This window comes from Podospora anserina, chromosome 6 (genome assembly GCF_000226545.1).
Source record: "Podospora anserina S mat+ genomic DNA chromosome 6, supercontig 2".
In the NCBI taxonomy this organism is placed as follows: domain Eukaryota; kingdom Fungi; phylum Ascomycota; class Sordariomycetes; order Sordariales; family Podosporaceae; genus Podospora; species Podospora anserina.
In genome coordinates, this window is record NW_001914857.1 from 2,765,275 (window position 1) to 2,786,118 (window position 20,844).

General features: G+C 52.0%; 7 protein-coding genes across 7 annotated transcripts, besides 4 other annotated features; 3 read left to right on the plus strand and 4 right to left on the minus strand.

Annotated features, from left to right (window-relative positions):
* Positions 1 to 4,510: part of a repeat region (rgion duplique sur le chromosome 5) that runs on past the window's edge.
* On the plus strand, positions 781 to 4,493 carry PODANS_6_7460 (uncharacterized protein; the record flags this gene model as incomplete). The annotated part of the gene is made up of 10 exons (XM_001910627.1): positions 781 to 852; positions 911 to 1,862; positions 1,935 to 2,069; positions 2,106 to 2,185; positions 2,239 to 2,277; positions 2,321 to 2,423; positions 2,498 to 2,827; positions 2,912 to 3,852; positions 3,929 to 4,238; positions 4,306 to 4,493. The coding sequence occupies 10 exons, from the start codon at positions 781 to 783 to the stop codon at positions 4,491 to 4,493; spliced, it is 3,150 nt and encodes a 1,049-aa protein (XP_001910662.1).
* A 2,420-nt stretch (positions 4,511 to 6,930) lies between the features above and the next one.
* Positions 6,931 to 7,645, minus strand: PODANS_6_7470 (uncharacterized protein; the record flags this gene model as incomplete). Its single annotated transcript, XM_001910628.1, has 2 exons — positions 6,931 to 7,341; positions 7,403 to 7,645. The coding sequence occupies 2 exons, from the start codon at positions 7,643 to 7,645 to the stop codon at positions 6,931 to 6,933; spliced, it is 654 nt and encodes a 217-aa protein (XP_001910663.1).
* Positions 6,948 to 8,465: a repeat region (rgion duplique sur le chromosome 5).
* PODANS_6_7475 (uncharacterized protein) lies at positions 8,325 to 9,183 on the plus strand (the record flags this gene model as incomplete). Its single annotated transcript, XM_001910629.1, has 2 exons — positions 8,325 to 8,625; positions 8,714 to 9,183. The coding sequence occupies 2 exons, from the start codon at positions 8,325 to 8,327 to the stop codon at positions 9,181 to 9,183; spliced, it is 771 nt and encodes a 256-aa protein (XP_001910664.1).
* A 366-nt stretch (positions 9,184 to 9,549) lies between these two features.
* Positions 9,550 to 11,032: a repeat region (rgion duplique sur le chromosome 5).
* A 783-nt stretch (positions 11,033 to 11,815) lies between these two features.
* Positions 11,816 to 12,361, minus strand: PODANS_6_7480 (uncharacterized protein; the record flags this gene model as incomplete). The annotated part of the gene is made up of 2 exons (XM_001910630.1): positions 11,816 to 12,031; positions 12,131 to 12,361. The coding sequence occupies 2 exons, from the start codon at positions 12,359 to 12,361 to the stop codon at positions 11,816 to 11,818; spliced, it is 447 nt and encodes a 148-aa protein (XP_001910665.1).
* Positions 11,823 to 12,121: a repeat region (rgion duplique sur le chromosome 5).
* Positions 12,362 to 12,758: 397 nt separating the features above from the next.
* On the minus strand, positions 12,759 to 14,021 carry PODANS_6_7490 (uncharacterized protein; the record flags this gene model as incomplete). The annotated part of the gene is made up of 2 exons (XM_001910631.1): positions 12,759 to 13,572; positions 13,639 to 14,021. The coding sequence occupies 2 exons, from the start codon at positions 14,019 to 14,021 to the stop codon at positions 12,759 to 12,761; spliced, it is 1,197 nt and encodes a 398-aa protein (XP_001910666.1).
* A 3,173-nt stretch (positions 14,022 to 17,194) lies between these two features.
* On the minus strand, positions 17,195 to 18,238 carry PODANS_6_7500 (uncharacterized protein; the record flags this gene model as incomplete). Its single annotated transcript, XM_001910632.1, has 1 exon — positions 17,195 to 18,238. The coding sequence occupies one exon, from the start codon at positions 18,236 to 18,238 to the stop codon at positions 17,195 to 17,197; it is 1,044 nt and encodes a 347-aa protein (XP_001910667.1).
* Positions 18,239 to 19,275: 1,037 nt separating this feature from the next.
* On the plus strand, positions 19,276 to 20,370 carry PODANS_6_7510 (uncharacterized protein; the record flags this gene model as incomplete). Its single annotated transcript, XM_001910633.1, has 1 exon — positions 19,276 to 20,370. One exon carries the CDS (start codon positions 19,276 to 19,278, stop codon positions 20,368 to 20,370), a length of 1,095 nt encoding a protein of 364 aa, XP_001910668.1.
* Between the last annotated feature and the right edge of the window lie 474 nt (positions 20,371 to 20,844).

The window sequence follows — 20,844 nt, forward strand, 5'->3', positions numbered from 1 at the left end:
CAACAGCGAATGCACAGATTGGACCCAGCCTTCCCGGTTTCTCGCCGGAACCATGTCCAAGTCTCTATCTTAAGCCGTGAGTGCCCACGCTTCATGAGCCAGAGTGACCGTGACGAAAGTTCCATCGCCGAAATGACTCCATCCTATCGAACTTCACCGCCACCAACATGCAAGTGAACCGGACATCGTGACAGACAGCCTACTATCACCATGCAATGGCGGAGCAAAGACGAAGTCTGGACCACCACGGCTCGCCGGTGACAGTGGACTCAATGCAATTGTGAAATAGTAGTCACGGCGAACTCTCGGTGATGTTGGTTCCTCAAATGGCAGGTATAGCAAGACCATACCTTTTGCACGGTGCACATTGTCAACACCAAGGACAGGGTTATGGGTATACCTGCGTCGAGACCTAGCCCCACAAGAGTACGAATTGACAAAATGCACGGTACCGGAAGTATGTCCCTGGCTTGAACGAGGCCACTTTCAAGCGTCAAAACGCGGACGCCTCGGCTTCGTATTTCTCGATGGAACGTGGCAAGGTAACAATCGCATGATGGGTCGATGGCGAGAAAACTGTCCATCACCAACAATGATGGAACGCTGGATCCTTTGCACCGCCCAGGCACCACCGTCGACTCCACCGGCATCGCTCCATGACCTCCGACATCAACACATGTGTCTGTCAAGACATTCTCTTAAGAAGCCTGACGATGACAAGTAACCGACAGCCTCAATCTCCTCATCATCGCCCACCTGACATTGAGAGGCACCGACACCATGCGCATACCGTCTCTCATGTTGCCATTGGCACTGACGGTGCTTGCCAAAGCAGTTTTTGCTCATTTCATGGTGAGTATCGCTTGGCCCAATGCCGTTCATGATCTGGAACTGACGCATCACCATCAAGGTCTCCAATGCCGACAACTACACCGTACAGGACTGGGAATACGACATCCAGCTGGCTAAAGATGCCCACATCGACGCCTTTGCCTTGAACATGGCGTACAACGAAGGCACAGACTCCGTGTCCATTGCGAGGGCATTTGATGCAGCAGAGAACAAGGACTTCAAACTCTTCTTTTCATTTGACTACGCCGGAAGGGTTCCTTGGCCTCGAGTGGCGGTCATGAGTACCCTTCAGGCCTACAAAGAATGGTCAGCCCACTACCGCTACAACGGTCAGCCATTTGCCTCAACATTCGAAGGTCCTGAACGGGCTAAAGACTGGATTGATATCAAGGAGGTGACCGGGTGCTTCTTTGTCCCCGACTGGTCCTCTGTGGGCGCCAAAGCAGCCATGTCGCTCGCCGGAGGCGTAGCTGACGGCCTTTTCAGCTGGGCTGCTTGGCCTTGGGGTCCCCAAAACATGGACACGTATGTGGATGCCTCCTATTTGCAGTACCTCAACGGCAAGCCCTATATGATGCCCGTTTCGCCTTGGTTTTATACCAATCTCCCCCAGTGGAAGAAGAACTGGATGTGGCGCGGAGACAATCTCTGGTTTGACCGATGGCAAGAGGTTATGTATGTCCAGCCAGAATGGGTACAAATCATCAGTTGGAATGACTACGGTAAGTCGCTCTCATTGTCAGGCAGAACCTGGCCAGTAACCCTGGTTGAAGACGGTAGAAAGGGGCTAACACGACTTTCGACAGGTGAATCGCATTATATTGCACCAATTCGCAAGAACGCGCTGGCCGCCATGAGAAGCGTTCCTTTTGACTATGTGAGCAACATGCCCCACGATGGATGGCGGGCATTTCTGCCACATGTCAGCGACATGTATAGGTACAACATCACGTTATTCGACAAGGAGGGGGTTACATTTTGGTACCGGCCTCATCCTCGGGCGGCATGTGGTATGTTCTGATTCATCTACGTCCGATTCTGTATACACATTCATGACGACCTTTTGCTAACACCCGCGATAGGGAGTGGAGGAACCACTGGAAACACCGCGTCGCAACTGGAGCTTGAATTCCCTGCCGCTGAGGTGGCCGCGGACGCTGTTTTCTACACGGCACAGCTGGCCTCCAAAGGCGCAACTGTCACCGTCAGCATCGGAGGTGTGTCGAGTGTTGAAACTTAAAGCGACATACCAGACGGCGAATCTGATCTTTACCACGGAAACGCCAGTTTCAACGGCCGCACTGGTCCCGTTCAAATCACGCTTTCCGGGAAGGTAAGACACTTGCCAGCGGTTCGGGCACGCCTATCTCGTCCTCTTGCAGCCAGCCTCGTCAATTGGAACGCTTGGGTTGGCAACGCCATGTCGTCCGAGACCACCATCGCCATCCCCTGGCTGCAGAAGGATAAGGTCTGTATCCGCGGAACAGGTGCCAATGACTTTGCGGAGCTGTGCGCATTCTCCTGTTCTTACGGCTACTGTCCCATCGGGGCATGTGTGTGCCTCGCCATGGGTACTGAAAGAAAAAAAACCCCTATACGGGCGTCGTCGCATTCCCGGTCGCCGGTAGGAGTGCCGACTACGCAGGTCTCTGTTCATTCAATTGCAATCTAGGCAAGATTGGAGACAAGGGTTGCCCATCAAACATTTGTGGTACTTCAGAAGCGCCACTGGCCATCCCGACTGTGTCTCCTTTTCTACCATTTACTTGCACGGGGGGTCGAGGATCAGCAGGCTGGGAGGGTCTCTGTTCCTACGCGTGCAACTTTGGCTTCTGTCCTACCAATATCTGTACCTGTACCCAGACTGGCGCCCTGAACGTGCCTTCCCCCAAGATCAGGGACACAGTAGGCAGTTCCCTACACCCCAACGTCAACGACTGGAGTCTCTGTGACTTTGCCTGTCCCAGGGGCTACTGTCCCGAAGGGTCATGCAACCAAAGGCCAGCGTCAGGAGGGGGACCGGCAGCACCGATTGCACCCGACATCTAGACCAACCCAGATCCCACCCCCTTGGTTGGTTGCTCGCCTCCTTGCAACCTAATACTGCCACCATACACGCTCCGCACGCCCACCACCATCACTTGCCAGCCGCTCACCACCACTTTCGTGGGCAGGTGGGCCTCCAATTCGGCGCCCGTCACGATGGTCACCACCATCACCTTCCCAGCCATCACTACGACAAGAATTCCTGTTTTCAACATCAACATCACTCAGGCCGCCGTGGACAAAGTCGTGTTCACTGTCACGCCCTCGATATTCTGCATTGAGCCCATCACAGTTGGTCCACCGCCAGGGATAACAGTGCCAACCTGGAGCTCGTCCTTGATTACCTACTCAATTACATCGACCCCGACGCCATCAACAATTCCCTGGCCGCCCATAACTACCACCCACAAGACCAAAGTTAGCTTCACAAGCACCAGCTCGGTGATGCCAACATGCCAAAGCGGCTGCGGCGATGAGTGTACACGCAACTGCAATGACTGTGGCGTTGGCGAATGTTCCTGCATGGATTGTTGCAAGAATTGCGGTCGTGACAATCATGACGGTGGTGGTAGCATCGGTGGCGGCGAACTTGGATGCATCGGTTGGAAATGTGCCCCCAATAGCGTACCTCCGCCCGGGCCGCCGCCTCCGCCGGGAGGCAACGGCGGCGGCGAAGGCGGAGGCGGTGACGACAACCCGTCTTGCACCTCCCGAAGCGCCGTTGTCCATACAACAGTCCACTGCAGACTCTATTCGACCTCCACCAAGCTCACCATGGAGACCGCCTGCACATCCACCGAATCCTCTACTACCTCTGGCTGCATGAAGCCCGCAAGAATGACAACATACACATCTTCCAACTGCCCCCGAAGGGCAGCTTATACGCCGCCGTGGTCTGATTACACAGGGGCGCTGCCGACTCCCGGTGGGCCTGGATGGAATGTGTACACGTGGGTTACGGGGAAGACCTCGACCAAACCGACGGCTCCTACCCCTACCTCCAACCCAAATACCAAGCCCCTGACGAGAGGTCCAATCAACTGCTTCAAGGAAAGTGACTTTCCAGGCCACGCAGATCTTCAGCCCGGTGATCAGGATCGGTTCTCGGTTGACTTTAGTAGTCTACGGAACGGGATGGGTGACGATGACACCATCGGGCCCGGGGATGCCCCGATTACGCTTCGCAAAACGGGATAGCAAAGGGGTGAACTATGACTTTCGTGTTGAGTGGGTGGCCGGGTGTGTTACTACTGTGAAGAGGCAGAGCTTTGGTTTCCCGCTGGGGATGTCGCAGAGTTTGATCACTGCTTATTTGTTGGTGAGAGAGAATTATACCAAGTGTGAGTGAATAATCATCTTTGCATTGCTGAGTCTCAATACACTAACAATTGTGGTTCTTGTGCTCAGGTAACAACGGTGGTGCGGGCGGTACATGTCAAGCAGGGTGTCTGTTGTATACCTTTGCGGGTGCAAGAGGTGGATCGCCAGGTTTCCGACTGGCAGCCGAGCCGTTAGCAAGTGTGGCTGGCAATCAGAGCCACTACGTGGTAGGAGAGAATGGCGGGATTGTGATTGATGATCCGAATAAATCTTGATCGGGATGGGCTCAATGCTAAATGAGGAGGACACGTTTGTTTGGAAAAGCGCTTTCTTCATGCCAGTGTAGATGAGTCACGCCAGGAAAGTTTGGTTGATTTGTTGTATTGGTAACTTCATAGACCTGTAAAGTATAACTTATCTGTCCACTGCTCTTAACCTTGCTGTAGCGGCGATCCATCCAGGGTACTCCCATGCCGGGCCTGCGACAGACGCCTTTGACACAACGCAGCACTTAAAGAGATGTTGACAGTGACCACGGCTGCAGCTATAAACGATAGGCGATGGTGTGCGACATATATCTATTAATGAGGGCAGCTCTATATATTATGGGAATCGAGAAGAATATGATCTTGCCACAGTACCTACCTTAGTACACTCAACCAGAGTCGACGCTGGCGCGATATATCTGTTGATTTGCCACCAAGACAAGGTTGACGTCAATGGAGCATCCAACTCTCTTTTCCGGTGCCAGCTGGAAGCTGAGTGCTTGTGGGAAGTGTTGCTCCGCAGTGGGCAGTCAGGTTGCTCCGAGGGCACAGTTTGTGGGATAGATAGGTTCTCTTTTGCTCTGTTGGAGTTTTCCTGGTTCTGATCAATATCATCACGTTTCTCAGTTCTGTTATGAGTCCGACTACTGCGCTGGTTCTGCTCCACCTTCGAGGGGCTGCTGTCAGCAGCATCGTCTTATCAGGCTCTCTCCACTGCCCAAACGCCAAAGTTCAGGGTGGAGCAACTTAAGATGTGAATTGAAGGCACTTTGACTTTGGTGAAACAAACTCACCTTGACCAGGCAGCAGAATGTGTCGAATCTCACCGTGTATCTACTTTAAGGCCGCCAGAATGAATGCGACTTGACCGGCGTCTTCTTGACTATCCGCCCTAACTGTCGTCCACTGTACTCGAAAGCCGCATGTCGTGGAAATTTTTATCCCTTCAAATACGTTTGCCCCGTAACGACATGTACAATATGCAGCTGGACACCGACTTGACTGTTGGTAACGACATGTCGTTCAGCCTTCAAGTTCCTCGCTATTACAGCACTCAGAGCTTTTCTCACGAAAGCCGCCTCTTCTGGAATTACCAGAATTGGCCCTCGTGGTCCCAGCAACAGTTGGGTAGATACCTTTCACACAACGTTAATTACGACCACAGCTACGCCGATCAACGGTTCCCAGCCAGTCGTGTGCACCGACTGATAAACGACACACATCTGGACGAGAGAACGGTGGCAAAGCAGTCGAGGATGGGAAAAGGAATCGGATCGTTCCAAATAGGCACCAATCACGTTCACGGCTGCACCGTTATTACCATCATCAGCAACAGAGCTGTTTGGATGGCTCATTTTTGGGAGGCGGACTTGGGGGAAGAGGACTGGGAGATTTTATTCCAAAACATGCCCTTCTTCATTGAAGAGTTTCGGCAAGTATTTTTCTTCGTTCCATTTACCACCTCTTTGTTCCCCTGTTTCTCATATCGCCGGCCGCTCAACGACACTCCAGGTGTGGGCATCGAACGCCGCTAACTCTCTGCGTTAGACACAAAATTCTCTGGCCCATCACTGGCGGTGGTCCAGTCGGCCCCGACGTCGAGGTTCTCGACCCCAACCTCTTCAACAGGCCTGACGACCAAACCCGGGTCTTCATTTACACCCCAATAAACCTGCGCTGGAATCCCGATACGAAGCCAACTCGAAACGACTTGCAGTTCAAGTACAGAATTGAAGAAGTTACGAACGCAATCCTGACAAGGATTCCAGGCGCCCAGGCAACGATTTGCGGCTACATCTTCTTGGTGTATGAAATTACGTACAATTACTAACCCACACTGTTTCCCACAGGGGAGGTGAGACATGAGTTCCAAGGCCACGGTCCAGACGCAGCCATGGCTGGAGAAACTGCCCGGGGATCCATCATGTTTCAGTAAGTCCAAACTATATCTACCCAGATCCTCCCCTTGGGCCTTCGAGAGAGCTAACAATTCGACTTTTCCTCCTACGCAGATATGATGGCACACATACTGGGCGAAATTGGCGTTTATTCATCGAGCACCGGATGTATAGAAAGGGAGATTCTCAGGGACTCAACCACTACGATTGTGAGATGGCAGCCATCAATGGAGGTGCGCTCTGGATACCGGTTGAGGATGTCAACTCAAATCGAAGAAGCATGCCAAAGTTCCAGGGGCCAGACCTCAGCATACCTGCTTCTTCGGTCCCTCAACCAGGTACCTGAACCTCATGCCGCTTCTATTCATACCGGCAACCTCCTCGGGGCAATCTCACCGGTCCCATCGCTGGCTTTTGAGATACGGCTCTGGCACAATTCTGCACAGAAAAAGAAATTGCCGACAACAATCGCGCACCCACACACAGTGACGATCGCAGGCTATCTTCAGTCAGGACTTCGTCATACATTACCCCCTGGAATCAAAATCTCAACTCACGATTGTTGTAAACTCCGCCAGGGAAGCATCAAAAACCGGCGTCAACAAATGTATCGCGTACCCAACCAAGAATAAAACCCAAGAATAGCTCATGAGCATAGTCGGGCACTGCCAAAACCAGACCATCTTGCGACTGATCCCCCGATGGAACATCCTATCCCCTGGCCCTGGCGGGGCAGGAGGTTGCAGGAATAAACAGAGGCATATCGCCAGGTCGGCATCGCTGAGCTCGTCACTCGAGTTCTCGGGAAGACGACGAAGAAGCCGTTGGTGCGCCGAGCTGATCAGTGCAAAGAAGGAGAGAAATAAACTCCAGTTCCAGAGCATCTTGGCCACCCAGATTGTTCTTTCTGTCGAGGGCCAGGAGAAGACGCCTATTACTGCTGCTCCGGACAGCGCTGCCTAGGTGCCATATTAGACTGGATCATTTTTGAGGGTTCAGGGGTGGGGTGTGTATACTGACTGCTCCTTGAACAAATCTCAACTCCTCTGATTTAGTCTTACGGAAACGAACCAGTGTTGCGATGACTCCATCCTTGTCCTCGCGAAGGTTTTGGTTGCGCTGGATGCAATGCATTGGCTGGACGGTGTGATAGCGCAAAGCTCCGGAATAGCTGAAGGCAAAGATCCGGAAGAAGATGCTTCTGGGGACTGGGTTACAGTTATCTGGTGGACCTGAGTCCCGGGTGTTAGGTGATCTATCCATGTTGATACAACTCGAGTCTAGTGTAAAAAGTAGCTTCAAAAGGCCAATGATGAAAAATTGCGCTGTGCTGGTGCCTTTTTGATAACTGGCAAGGCTCTAGTATACTATTATCGATTTCGGGCTTGTATGTTACCACTCCCCGATACGTTTCGGATTTAGCTACATGTATCTTGACTCCGAGATAGAATGACCTTGAGCCGCTTGGGGGCCGGTGGCGGAGATCTACACGCCGTAAAGTACGCGCGTACACTGTAACAGCAAGGCTGTCTCGACGTATAAGGAGCCAAACGGCATCGCCACCACTTGAGCCTCGCCCTCACCTGCACGTTGTGATTGGCGATCCTGAATTCTGCCAAGTCCTAGGAAGGAATTACATCCGCGATCAACATTATCTGGTGGAGGCGTAGCTGTACTACCTATGAATCATATCCAGTCATCAGATCGGGCCACACGTCTGGGCACTTACTAGGACTGGCCTGTTCGGTTTCAAGATATGGGCATGATGTCGTCTCGCATCCTGAAAAAGTCCCAAAGCAGCGCAGCCTTGTCTCTGCGAAGAGCATAAAAACAATCCACAATCTCGGGGGTTTCCTGACAGTCAATCCACCATACCATCACCACCACTACCCATCGACACAGTTGCAAACCATTGAACTAGCGATATCCGCCCTACATCACCATGACAGAGGAACAGCGAGATGTCTATCTTTACAGGCGGCCCATTACTAGCCTTGCCAAAGTCCCCGTGCTCAACAAATGGGCCTATGCCTCTATCAACCACTGGGCAGTCTGCGTTGGCGAAACATGCTACGAGGTTGCCCGCATCCACGACCACCATCCAACAGGGAAATCTCACGACATACGCGTCCTTACCAAGGCAGAATGGATTCAGTATGCCCAACAACAAAAGCTTGCCTACCAATATGCGAATTACGGGAAATGCAATGCCAAATGGAAGGATGACGACATCAAGGAATGCGGTAAGTACAGATCCACCTACCTACCTATAGCCTTTTGCCATGACTTGTGCATGCTCAGGCTGCTGACCAATTTCCCTCACCTTCATAGCGGACGACATATGGGAACGAATCTTCGACGGAACCTATGAAAACTTCGAATCGAACTGCCAAGAATTCGCCCATTTGCTTATGCGGTGCATTGTCGACGATCTGCGTGAAGACACAATCCCAAGACGGTGGCAGGAATACAATCCGGATGGTCTCGTACCGGCAACACTGATGGGGGGAGGGCCTGGTATCACAATAGGCGCAATGGGCGCGGCCAATGGGACGGCAGTGGCTGCGACAACAGGTGCAAGTGTAATAACCATGACGGATCTCGTTGCCACGTTGGGCATCCTGACGGGAATCTCGGGAGTGGTTGCCTTTTGGTCATATATATACAAGAAGCACAAACGATACAAAAAGAGCACGGCGGTGGTGAGGGAGTGGCACTCTGCAACGAAGACCACAACCAGGAAAGGATGGCGTCGGGTCTTTTCCAGGAGCTCGTGGCGTCGCATGTGGGATGAACTCTGATTAGCGGTAACTTTTGCTGGAAAGTAACTATCTCCCTCCTCATTGTATGTCTAGGTAGAGAGCTCAACAATCAAGTCTCATAACCACATCGTTCAGCAACTTTAAAGGTGTGCAAAAGGATTGGAAAGTTATGAACGATCGAAGGCGGTCCCTGGAGCTATCTGGTAAAGTTTGGCCAAGGTGGGTTACTGCTGTTTTAGGTTAAGGTTCACGCACAAAGCTAAGTTTTCTCGTTGAACTCCCTGATCCCAACACTTCTTTTCGCTGTCAGGCACTATTTCACTGCTCGCCATTTGATGTTTCCTGCACCGGTACGGCTACATCCCGAAAAACATCTCTCCGACTCGACAGTCACGAACTCTTTACCCTTCAGCATGGCCCTGAAAAAGCTCCCCCTGGAGTTGCAGACACGTATTTGGGAACTGTTGGAGGATCATCGTGATAGTCTGGTATCGCTCTCCTTGGCGAACCGGCATTTTCGGGCGGTTGCCAATACGTGCCTGCTGAACCGTTTGACCTTCAATGCCACAACTGATGGTCTTGAGGAATTGGTCGAAGGTTGCTCCCGGTTCCTCCGCCAGAATGACGGCTTCCGTCACGTCCGAATTCTCGTTGTCCTTGGCTCAACCGTCGAGAGCGAGAACCTCACCGCCAATGGATCACAAAGGGTATATTTTGGGCGAGGCCCCTTTGATGAAGTCAAGCAAGACAGATTCTATAGGTTTCCTTATTACTGGCTGACGTTGAACAACCCACCGACGCCGCCCGCCCGGCATGGCATACCGCCTCATGCCTGGCAGAGTGCTGACCGGTGGGACAAGAATTGGCAGCCATTGGCCAACTTCATCAGCTTGTTACCAGGACTCACTGACCTCATATACAAAGCGATGGAGTAGTTTCCACCATGCCTGTTGCGCGCCATCGAAAGCAAGAGCACGATATCACGCCGTGTGACACGGCTTCACCATTGCACTTTTCGGCTGCGGATGCTGGAAGCTGCCGCGGCAGCCGAGCATCGTTCACGTGGCCTGCGCACTACCTATTCTTACGAAGATGTCCCAACTCCCACAGTACCCGTTGCCGATCCTCACGAATTGAATATCATCCGATCTCCCTGTCTCTATAGCCTGTGTTTGGCTAACGACAAATCCAAGATCGGCCCCGGGCCAAATGGGGGGTATAGCAGGGTTAATGGCATGTACCCGGAGATAATGAAACAAATTTTGCAGACCGAAGGACTTGCCCCGAATCTAGGCGAGATCATCTTGTATCCACACATCTATTCGGCGGTAATGGCATCACCCAGAAGTGGAGTTAAGCTGGCAAGGACACTCGGCAATGCTTTTCGACGTCCGCATCCTCTGGCTATAAAATGGCTCACGTTTCTGGATCTCACCGACTCCATCCCAGCTCAAATCTGTCAACTACTGGATCTCAGAGCTTTGGAGACTCTCAAACTTACCTGGCCTCAGGGTGAACAGGGGGTGGTATTCTCCGAAACCGTACGTTTCCCTTCCCTGACCACGCTCTTGGTGGACTTGTCTTTATGCATAGGAACTGCATTCCCAAGAGGGAGTGCTCAGGTCAAACACTTCATCAGCGCTCATCCACAGCTCAAGCATTTACATGTTGGCAGATGGGATTGGTCATTCGCGTCGTCTGTAGGAGAGGACCACCATGGAATGAATGGTGTTTCCAAAAATGGAGACCTTGTGCTTTCAAAACGAGCGACGTCCTGATTTGTGTCACGTCTGGAGCTCACTGAGTTCCGCCCGTGAAATCGAAGGCCTGGGTGCCCTGTACCCCAACGTCAAGCGCCTGGCCCTTCCTGTGCACGGGTCAAGGGGCAACAGAGCCGAAGTTGCGTTGTATCAAACCATTGGGCACAGCTTCCCCAAGCTTCGGCATCTTTCGCTCCACCTGGATGCGTCATCGAGGCCGGTGCACATGATTGTTCCGCCGCAGTTAATCCCACTTGCAAAAGTCCCAGAATTCCAGTGTTGTAGTGCACGTGGGTGCTCGGAAGGGGAAGCCATTCGCCCTTTTGAGGAACGAGCCCCTCACGATGCGCTTGGAATGGCCTATAGGGGACTGACGAACGGAGATATCATGGATTTCATGGTGAACTGCGCGCTTGATAGCAAACTCGCTAAGCAGATCTTTTTGGCAGTGTCATCTGCGTCACTGGAAACCATGGTTGTGCGGAGTGGGGGGGTGATCACTACTTCTAGACACGCGGATGGAATTGTGTCTACTGGGCTCGGAACAGGAAGGGCTCTGGGGTGGGGTTCCATGCAGTTTGGGATGGAACATTACATTGCGGGTCTGCAGCGCCACTGGGTGGTCGAGAAGTAGTTTTCTGATTGGAAGAAGGAGAAGTTGGGGATCAAAGAGATAAGGATACTGGACGATCGGAAGCTGCATCTAGATTCGGATTATTGGCATGGAGTTACTGCCGGAGTGGGTGAGGGGGTTGAAAACGCTTTGTTGAGATGCTTCAGGAAGCTGTGGTCTCCAAAGGAGGGGAGCCGAGGATTGTGGGAAGAGTGGGAGAGTAGGGATTTACGTGGATTCGAGGGAGTAGAGACTACATAGGAAGCCATCTGTTAAAGCGTCCTAACTTGGTATTTACCTACTCAACCTTCACAACCACCTTCCCAAAGTGCGACCCACTCGCCAGATACTTCATCGCCTCAACCGCCTCCTCAAACCCAAACGAACGATCCACCACCGGCCTGATGTGATGCTTCTCGTAGAACCGACACATCTCCTCGAACCTATCCCTCGGACCGTTGATAATCTCCTTCAACGTCACCGTCCGCCGCAGGGCCAAAGATTCAAATTCGGCCTTGCCTCGCCAGCTTCATCCTCCCGCCCAGAGACATACCCAATGCACGAGATCAACCCCCCAAACCCCATGCAGTCAAGAGACTTGTACTCGTGGCACGACGTCGCTGAGATGGCTGATGAAACGGTAACAGGCAGAAAACACATGTGTGGGCTGCATCGTCCGGCTGATCAAGAGGTCACCGCATATCACCACCCGCGAGACATGATTTCGCTCTGCCTCCGCAACGATCCATCGCCCCATTTGCCGTACTCTATCCAGGTCTTGATGCTTGAAGTGGAGGTCGCTAAGTAAAAGCCATCGCCGCGTGCGAAACGAGGTTATACGCATGACTACTGAACATGGAATGGTTAGAGTTTTCGATGGATGTAATCAACGGGCTATCATGAAGTTCAGCGTGCTGTTCGAGCTGTGCTGATATCTTGGCCGGTTCGTTGTCCGGTGCAAATGCAAGTCTGTCACCCCGCATTGTGCCCCTGTGTTGTTGGTAGAAAATGGCCCATTGAAGCCTCAGACGTATCATTTACTTGCAGGAATGGAAGAGGTTGAAACGAAACTCTTAATCTTTACAACACAACAGAAACGAAAGCAAGATGGGGAGTTTGTCGGACTTTTGTTGATATAAGGTGGTACGTACTAAACAGGTACCAAGATATCCCCGCCACAGCAAAAGCCAGCGCTATGACCCCAAAGGTTCAACTCACCATCTGCGCTACCCCCTGCCTACCTATTGAGCCTTCTTTCCCTCCCTTCCCCTCAACACCCTCTCATCCCTCTCCCACATCAAAACCGTCGCCAACGCCACCGGTCCCCCAGCCAGCAACCATCCCACCATTTTCCCGATCCCAACACAACCACCCTTACCCACAGAAGCCATGCAGTTATACCCAGCCCAAACCACCATCGCCAAACTAGGACACCCAATATCATAATGCAAAAAATGCTTCGTCAACCCCGGCAACCAGCTCAAATCAGCCTTATTCTCCCCTCCCAGCGCAGCCACCTTGGCCAGATCCACCGCAGGCGGGTTCCAAACACCATATGGGACAAACACATTGCTGAAGGTCGTCTGGGTGATCATGTCCCTCAGCCAAGCCGGTCCGAACGGCATTGAAGATGGTGTCAGACACACCAAAAGGATAGGGAGATGGACCACAACTGAAGTGAAGATGACGAAGCGGTAGTGGTTGGCGAGTGACTTCCCTACCCCATACTGTGTCGTTGTCGTGTTGTACTTGCGAGGGAAGCAAACAAAGTTCATGCCGCGGTGAATAAGAAATTGCAAAACGGGGAAAACCTGCCACAGAGCCGTGGTGTCGTAGTGTGATTTTCCTGGGATGATCGATGGCGTAGGCAATGACATGATCACGGCTGGGACAATATATGCCAATGTCATACTCAACGGCAAGTGTCGAACTTCCCCTTCTGGAACAGAAATATCATCCGTCGCTGGGGACGTGGTAAATAAATGCAAAATCAGATATGACGGAACAGTCAAAGCATAGGTGAAACTCTGGATGATATTCCCAAAGGTGTTTGTCCTATTCATTTGCCCCGTCAGTATCATTTTCTGTGTCATGAAGAAACTTGGAAAATGGTTGACTCACCAGCTTACAACCCTCCCTCTATTCGCCCTCCGATGCGCCTCAACACTCACCAGCGCCCATCCAGAGAAAAACATCCCCATTGTCCAGACATAAGCGAGGTCAACATCCCAGTTTCTTTCTCCGTTGACCAATCCGCTGAAGAAGCCGATAAGGATGCCCATGCGTGTATCTAGCGCTTTGTTGCCAGTATAACGCGGGTCAAAGGATTCCGGTCCACCAGGCACGTAAGGTACACCGTCCAAGTTGCCAGAGGTAGCGGTCAGAATGGAGAAATATCCCGTTTGGAAGCCATTGACCATTGTGCCGCAGATGCCCAGGGTCAACAAGGGAAGGATGAGCAAAAGCGGGGGTATTTTGGAGGGGTTGTGGTTGTTGTTGGCCATGTTGGGTGCTGATTGACTAGTTTGGTCGAAAATAAAAAGTGGTCAAAGAGCGGAATGTAGGAAGCAAAGGGATGAGGGAAGACAAGTTTAAAACAACAAGAAATTGATGAGAAAATCGGAGTGTGAATGTGCGGCACAGCACCAAAGTCGTTCCTGCAGGCCACCCTGGCTACCTCTTGGCAAAGCTCAATTTCGAAGGATTCTTGACAAAACAATCCAAGCCGGAGCACTCTTCAATTTTGCCCATAACGAAAAACGTGTGTTCAAGATCCACTGCTCATCTTGCCTCTTTCCGTACATCATCATCGGCCTTAACAAGTTCTCGGCTTGTAGGAATTGCGCTAGAGTCCATCCATACAAATGAACCCAAGGAGAAATTTCATTGCAAACCTCGGCTTCCTCCTCTGTCTTTGACAGTGACTCGATGAATGCAGCGGGACTGATAACTCCCCCGCGATTGAAAAGCACTTTCCAGCCTTGAGTTGTAGACCCTGTCTCCGCTGGCAGAACTGTCAAAGCTTCCCGTAATGAAATGGCTAGGGTCTTCAGCCTCCAGTCAAATACTGGTGCATAATCAGGGCCGTACATATCTTGCACTACTGTTGGAAGCTTTATTCGCAATAGATCAAGGCACTCGGGCTTTGATCAATGAAGTTTTTCAGTAGAACTGCAAAGCAGGGGTGGTCTTTCACCGACTTGTTGACATCGGCGCCCAACAGAATCAGCTCGTAAGAATGCCGAGCAGCTATTGCCATCGGTGCTGTCGAACAGGCGCAAGACTCGGCCAGCTCAAGAATCGCAAAACGGCATTACCCAGTAGGTCAAAGAGCAAAGTGTGGGGAGGTTTTGGCTTGAACTTCCCGACTGACTGAACAACAAGAGCGTTGTGATGTCTTGCGATGTTCATCTTGGAAGTTCAGATCATCTTTATTCCCTAGATTCAAGCATGCGGGGTCGTAACCGGGTCTAAACATACGGTCTAGGACTTCAAAAATTTGCGTATTTTTGCTGAAGCTTGGAGGCATGTTGCTGAGAATTGACTTTACCATCTGATCGTTGCCCATTTTCAACAGCCAACCAGATTGCGGAGGGAGGGATGACTCCAGCAGTGGTCGGAATAGCACCCCCAAAATATCCGTCGCTCAAAGACAACAGTGCCTGGCGTTGCGAAATGGTTCCACGATTTTCCATGCATGAATGGGGATCACTGTTACCAGTGATATCAGGAATAACAAGCAAGGTCTCTAGCTCGTGGAGGGAAAATCGTTCGGGAGCAAGGTCGATCGGCATCGGATGAGGAGTCACACGAGCTCGACGCGCAGAAAACACTTCCAGGAGCTTATCCACAGCTCGGTTCGTCGTATGTGCCACAAAGCCAACATCTTGGGGTTTCGAGAGCCATCTCTCCCTCTCTGTACTCGAGTCTTCCCGGACATAATCTTCTCCTTCATCACCAGAACCCAAATAATGGGGCCGGAACTGCCAATATTGTGCCGTCCAATTCTCGTAGTGAAGCAACTTCTGCAGGATCTCACTTGCGTCGTAATACTCGAGGGGGTCACTCAAAGCATCGACTAAAGCGCAGGCGGCTAACCAGTTGCCATGAATCAAGGCGGTCCATACGTCGGGGATAAAGTCGTCTGGGCCGGGTGGTAAATCCCCCCCGTGGGCGGCACGATGGCTTTCTATCAGACCAGCAATGGTAATCACTGCATTATAGTCGCCACACTGGCCCAGAAACGACGCAACTGAGAATGCGACGTAATCTCTTCTATCGAGGCCGTAGGAAGAGATTACTTCCCCATCACAGTCCACCTCTCCCCGCTTGCGCAACTGAGCAAACAGGTATGTGACAAGGGCCACGTTACCATGGGCGATAGCGGAACACAGTGCACCCAAGGTCATGTGGTTGGGTGTTTGAAGAATTTCAGGGAACGGTGCGTTCGCTCGGCGCAATAGGAAGGCAGTGCTTGTATGCTCACCGCAAATGGCGCGGCCGAGGGGATTCATTCGGTCATAGGGAACATCATCTCGGTCCCCGCCGATACAAGACTCAAAGGTGATCAACAAAGTTCGCCAGGCACGGGCAATACCAATGCATAGGCGTTGATCTTGTTGTGCCCAGCCCAGTGTCTGCACCCGCATCGAGAAGGAGGGAAACGATTTCGTCGTATCCGCGGGAGCACGCAAGCTCCAAGGGCCGTGTCAAGGCACGCTCTCTTGGTGGATGCAGGCTTCCCGATTGACAAGATGTTGTTGGATCTCAGGGGAGGGGGCATGGCGGAGAGCAGCTCTGAGAACGTCGACGTTGTTATTTTGGACGGCCCATCACATCGCGGAGACGCTGCCACAGCAATAAAAGAGGATTGGTTGAAAATGGCGTGACAGCGGCGGTCCAGGATGGCCACTGTGGCTACATTGGAGATGTAGTCGATGCCAGTGAGGCATTTTGGATGTGTGCAATTCTTCCTTGGTGCATCCCTGACACCATCGATATGCCCACGGATCATCAATAAGATCTCTGGCGGTAGGGCTTTGAGGCCAACCATGTTGTTGCTGTGCTGTTGGAGTCGGACGTGAACAGGAATGCAGGACGTACATACTGCAGTGCGGCCCGGCAAACGTGACAAATCCAGGAGAAGCCTTACGCAAGCATGCAGTGCGACCCTTTGCCCCTGTGCCTCTTTCGTTTCCAACCTCTCGGGTCGAGTGCCTGGGGGTGTTGGAGGACGTGGTTTCTGACTTGCTGTGCCGCGTGTTTGCCACTTTTCATGTCGGTGATAGTGGAGCTGTTGTTGGTACCTAGCTATTGGATTGTTTGTTAACACCGAGATCCAATATATCACAGTGTTTCGTTTCCGTGGAATGTTGATATGTGGTAATATCAGCAGGTGTGAGTGCTGCCTGATACCATCGGTAAGATGGAATACACCCCAAGATGTGCTGAGATGAAGAATGGACTTTGGGAGGGTTGATCACACCGAACCTTGTTCTGCTGGGGTCTGAGAGCGGCGTTGGATGTGAGGCATGTGAGGCACGGGACGGTCAAGTCGTTTATTGGACGCAGAAGAAAGCTAGCTGATATTGTGGTTGATCTTGTATGATGATTATCTGGAATTTTCAAGGAGAATGACGAAGACCCGTCAATAGGAATTTCTCAGGATGTTGCATATTCACTTATCTGCCAAATAGGGGTTTTCCTTCCTCGTTATCAAGGGACTCGCCCGACGGTTTGCATCATGGTGTTGACTAGGTAGGTACGCAGACCATGAGCTTCGCATCCCCAGCCAAAGTTCATAACAGGACTGTGCTATGCTCATGAATGGCGGTCTTTTCTGATTCAGTGCCCGGCATGGACTAATGTGTGCCAAACCAACCACTTCGAAAGCTCTGGCCTCCAAAGGCCCGGCGGTCCCGAGCCAGATAATCACGCGGTTGGCCATACTGTAAATTCTGGGCATTAAGGGGATCTGCCCCTGCTTCTCCGTATCGTTGCTTTGGTTGATACAGATAACGTCAATCCACAGGACCCTGACATTCTCAGGATCACGAAGACGCAACAAAGCCTCGTGGAGGTTGTGTGTCACCAGCAGCTCCAGGCCATCAATGTATATACTCCTGGAAAAGCCGCCAGTGACCCAGGAGTAAGACAAGGCTTCATATAGATGCATTGCTCGCGTCACTGGTAGCAAAGGATACTCGACAAGTCTGGCTTCGATCCGACCGTCATGTTCCCGACTGGGTATGAGATGGAGCAGAAGAATATTCCCCGCCTTTGTCAAAGACGCATAAGGATATTCTTGTTCAAGGCGTCCATGAACAGGCGCGTCTGCTCGATCCCTATAGTGTGTGATCGTTCCATGCTGAGTCAGTTGACTGTCTTTCGGGGCCGGGTCATTTCGGGTAGCTTCCTCTTGGGGTCCAAGCTGCCGTGACATGTTAGGACCTCGGACAGCAATTTGCGGTTTTTGATGCCTCAGTTTCGTAGGTACCCGCCCTGTTGCTCTTGATGAAGAAGAATTTGAAGGCAGATGACGCTTGTTCCATATCGTAAGGCATCGTTTGGGAGCCAATGTGGGGCTACACACATTACACACGTGTCCAATGATCAAAAAGAGTCCGCTAGCGCGACTACATCTTAGGTAGTTTCTCCAAAGTCCATTATAATTTACTGCAAGGGAATAAGAGAGTAATCTGTAATCCAGAGACGTATGCATTTATTCTTCTCTAAGCTCTACCATAAGGGATACCTGTCCTGAGAAGACTCCGTGAAGCCGCAGGTCTGTCAATATTCCCAGCACAATGCGCTAATATCGACTTCCAGATAACACCCCCAACCATCTTTCCCTCCAACCCCCCTCCACCATAGCCTCATAGGCTCATAGCGGCAAGAAACCATCAACGCTTGGCGTTGGCGAAGAGGCCAATGGGGAATTTGGCAAGCCGCTGACCGCGCTCAGGCTTGGGTGGGGGAGCAACAATCTTTCGGACGCCGCGCTTGCTTGGGCGAGGCGGTCTTTTCATTCCTCCGGCAGGCGGCGGAGCGGCTTTGGCGGGTGGTGGGGCTGCCTGTCGTACGGGCAGAGCATTGCTTGGAGCCGGTGCAGGGCGACCGGCCTGGACTTTATTTGTAGGAGCAGGTGCCTTGGCTGGTGCCTTGGCTGGTGCTGCTGTCTTTGTGGGGAGGAGAGGCATGGTGCAGGTGGTAATAAGAGTTAAAGCGGTGTGAAGGGTCTCGATAGTGTCGACGAAGGACTGGGGCTTTGTGCTGAAGCAGGAGATGTGGATATATGTCGTCGGGGCTTTGTTAACGAGGTGTGAGGATGTTGCCCTCTGTTTGAAGGGCACCGTGACGGCGGTCTTATAGGTGAACCAAATCCTATTTTTGGACGGCTCTGGGTAGGTAGCTTGTCATCCAAAGTTGAAATGAACTGGAGTACTATAATCCGAGGTCCAAAGGTGCTGGGCCTCACGGCACTGGGCAACTTGAGACAAGACTAATTTGTAACGACTGCAAAAATATAACATAGGTGAGATTCCTCTGTCCTAGCGCTGTTTGTGCCCCTAGCTAGCGGCGTGGGTGTAACAAAGCCCCATGTGCGGCTCAGCTACGGTAGGTGGGGCAAGTTGAAGACCAACAGACCTGCCATCGCACTGCAGCCTTCTTATTGCCCGTTGCCCCACGTTCCCTTGCTTCATCGGCCCTTTACTTGCCAGATTAATCTGACCTGAACACTTGCAAACACCACCCACCATGCCTTCACCTCCCGGAACTAAAGTCCCTGTGACGTGGCAACCGCCGGCGGACCCGGACAAGCCTGCCTGTCCGTACCGCAGAAACTTCACGGTGGACATCAAGAGCCATACTCCTCCCCCACCTTTTGGTGGCCGAGACTACGGTCGTGGTGAAACACGGACAGCAGTGGCCGACCAGACTCTGCGGTCTATTAAGCATACCGAACTTGTCATGAGGAACCCACCCCTGGGAACAGCCAATCCGCCAGCGCAGAAGACTGCGACACTGACCATCAATGGCGAGCTCGCCGTCGCCGATGGCCGGGGTGCACAGTTAGCCATTTGCACCGTCACGCCAAAGATCGCTGGCCAGCGCGCCTTCCAGGCCGTGGCAAAAATTTACGACGCGCTGTATTACTCATTCCGCAACAAGGACATACCATCTGTACCTGTCGATGTTACCTTCGATGCGGACAAGGACTACAGCCGTGAGGCCGCAGCCTACGAGCACCTGAACAAGGAAAGAGAAGCGGGCGCACTGGCCCCAAGATACTTTGGCTCTTGGACCTTCAACGTGACCATCCGAATTGGCGGCACCACTCAGCAACGTCCAGTTCGTATGATTCTCATCGAGAACGTCCCTGGACCTAGCATCAGCCAGCTTTGTCTTCCCAACAGCGGAGTCGCTCTTGACCGGGCATCTCGCCTGGAGATCCTGGGGAGGGTGCTAGATGGCAATGCGAGATTGCTGTTCAAAGGAATCGCACAGAACGATCTGGCTGCCCGTAACGTCATCTGTGCTTACCCACCAGGCACAATGCCCAGCGCCATGCGGCAGCCTCCCCAACGAATCGTCCTGATCGACTACAATGCCGCCATTGTGTATGAAAAGACAAGGCATGGAATTCGGCCCTGGCAGAGACCGAGGTCCGCGCTCCCACCGAACCCCATGGAGCTCTACTGGCAAGATACGCTCGTGGAGTTCCGAGGCTGGATCCCATCAGAGTGGGAAGCGACACCCAGGTTGCGTCAGGAGTGGTTGAGAAGTCGCTTTGGAGGACAGAATGCGGCCAAGTATGCACCACTCAAGACAACACTGGAGATTGCCAAATAGGAGTGTTAGCTTGTGTTCTTGCTCTTTGGCAGCAAGTCAGTTGTATGTACTTGAGAGTTTAAGGGGTTCCTGGGCAACAAATGGGCACCGTGGCTTTGAAGATTTCTCAGGGGTAATATACTTCAGAATGACCAAGTACCTTGGCTATTGGATAACGGAAAGCACCCGGATATCTCAGGAATAGAATGACCACCGTCTATCAAACACAATATCACGCTAGACCCATCGTAAATAAGTATTTGATACTATCATTCTCACTTACCTACATACAGCACTGAACAATGCTTAATAATGGTCGTAATCCAAAGATCCTTGAGTTCTATCAGTGGTAGGCTTCTTATAATATTACCTACCTAAACTATCCCCTGAAGGCATAGTTTCTATCCATGCATGTGTAGGACTTAGTAGCAGCAGTGCTAACTTGCGACGTGCTACACAAGTCGCTTCCAGACGCATATGACCCTCCCAGCAGTC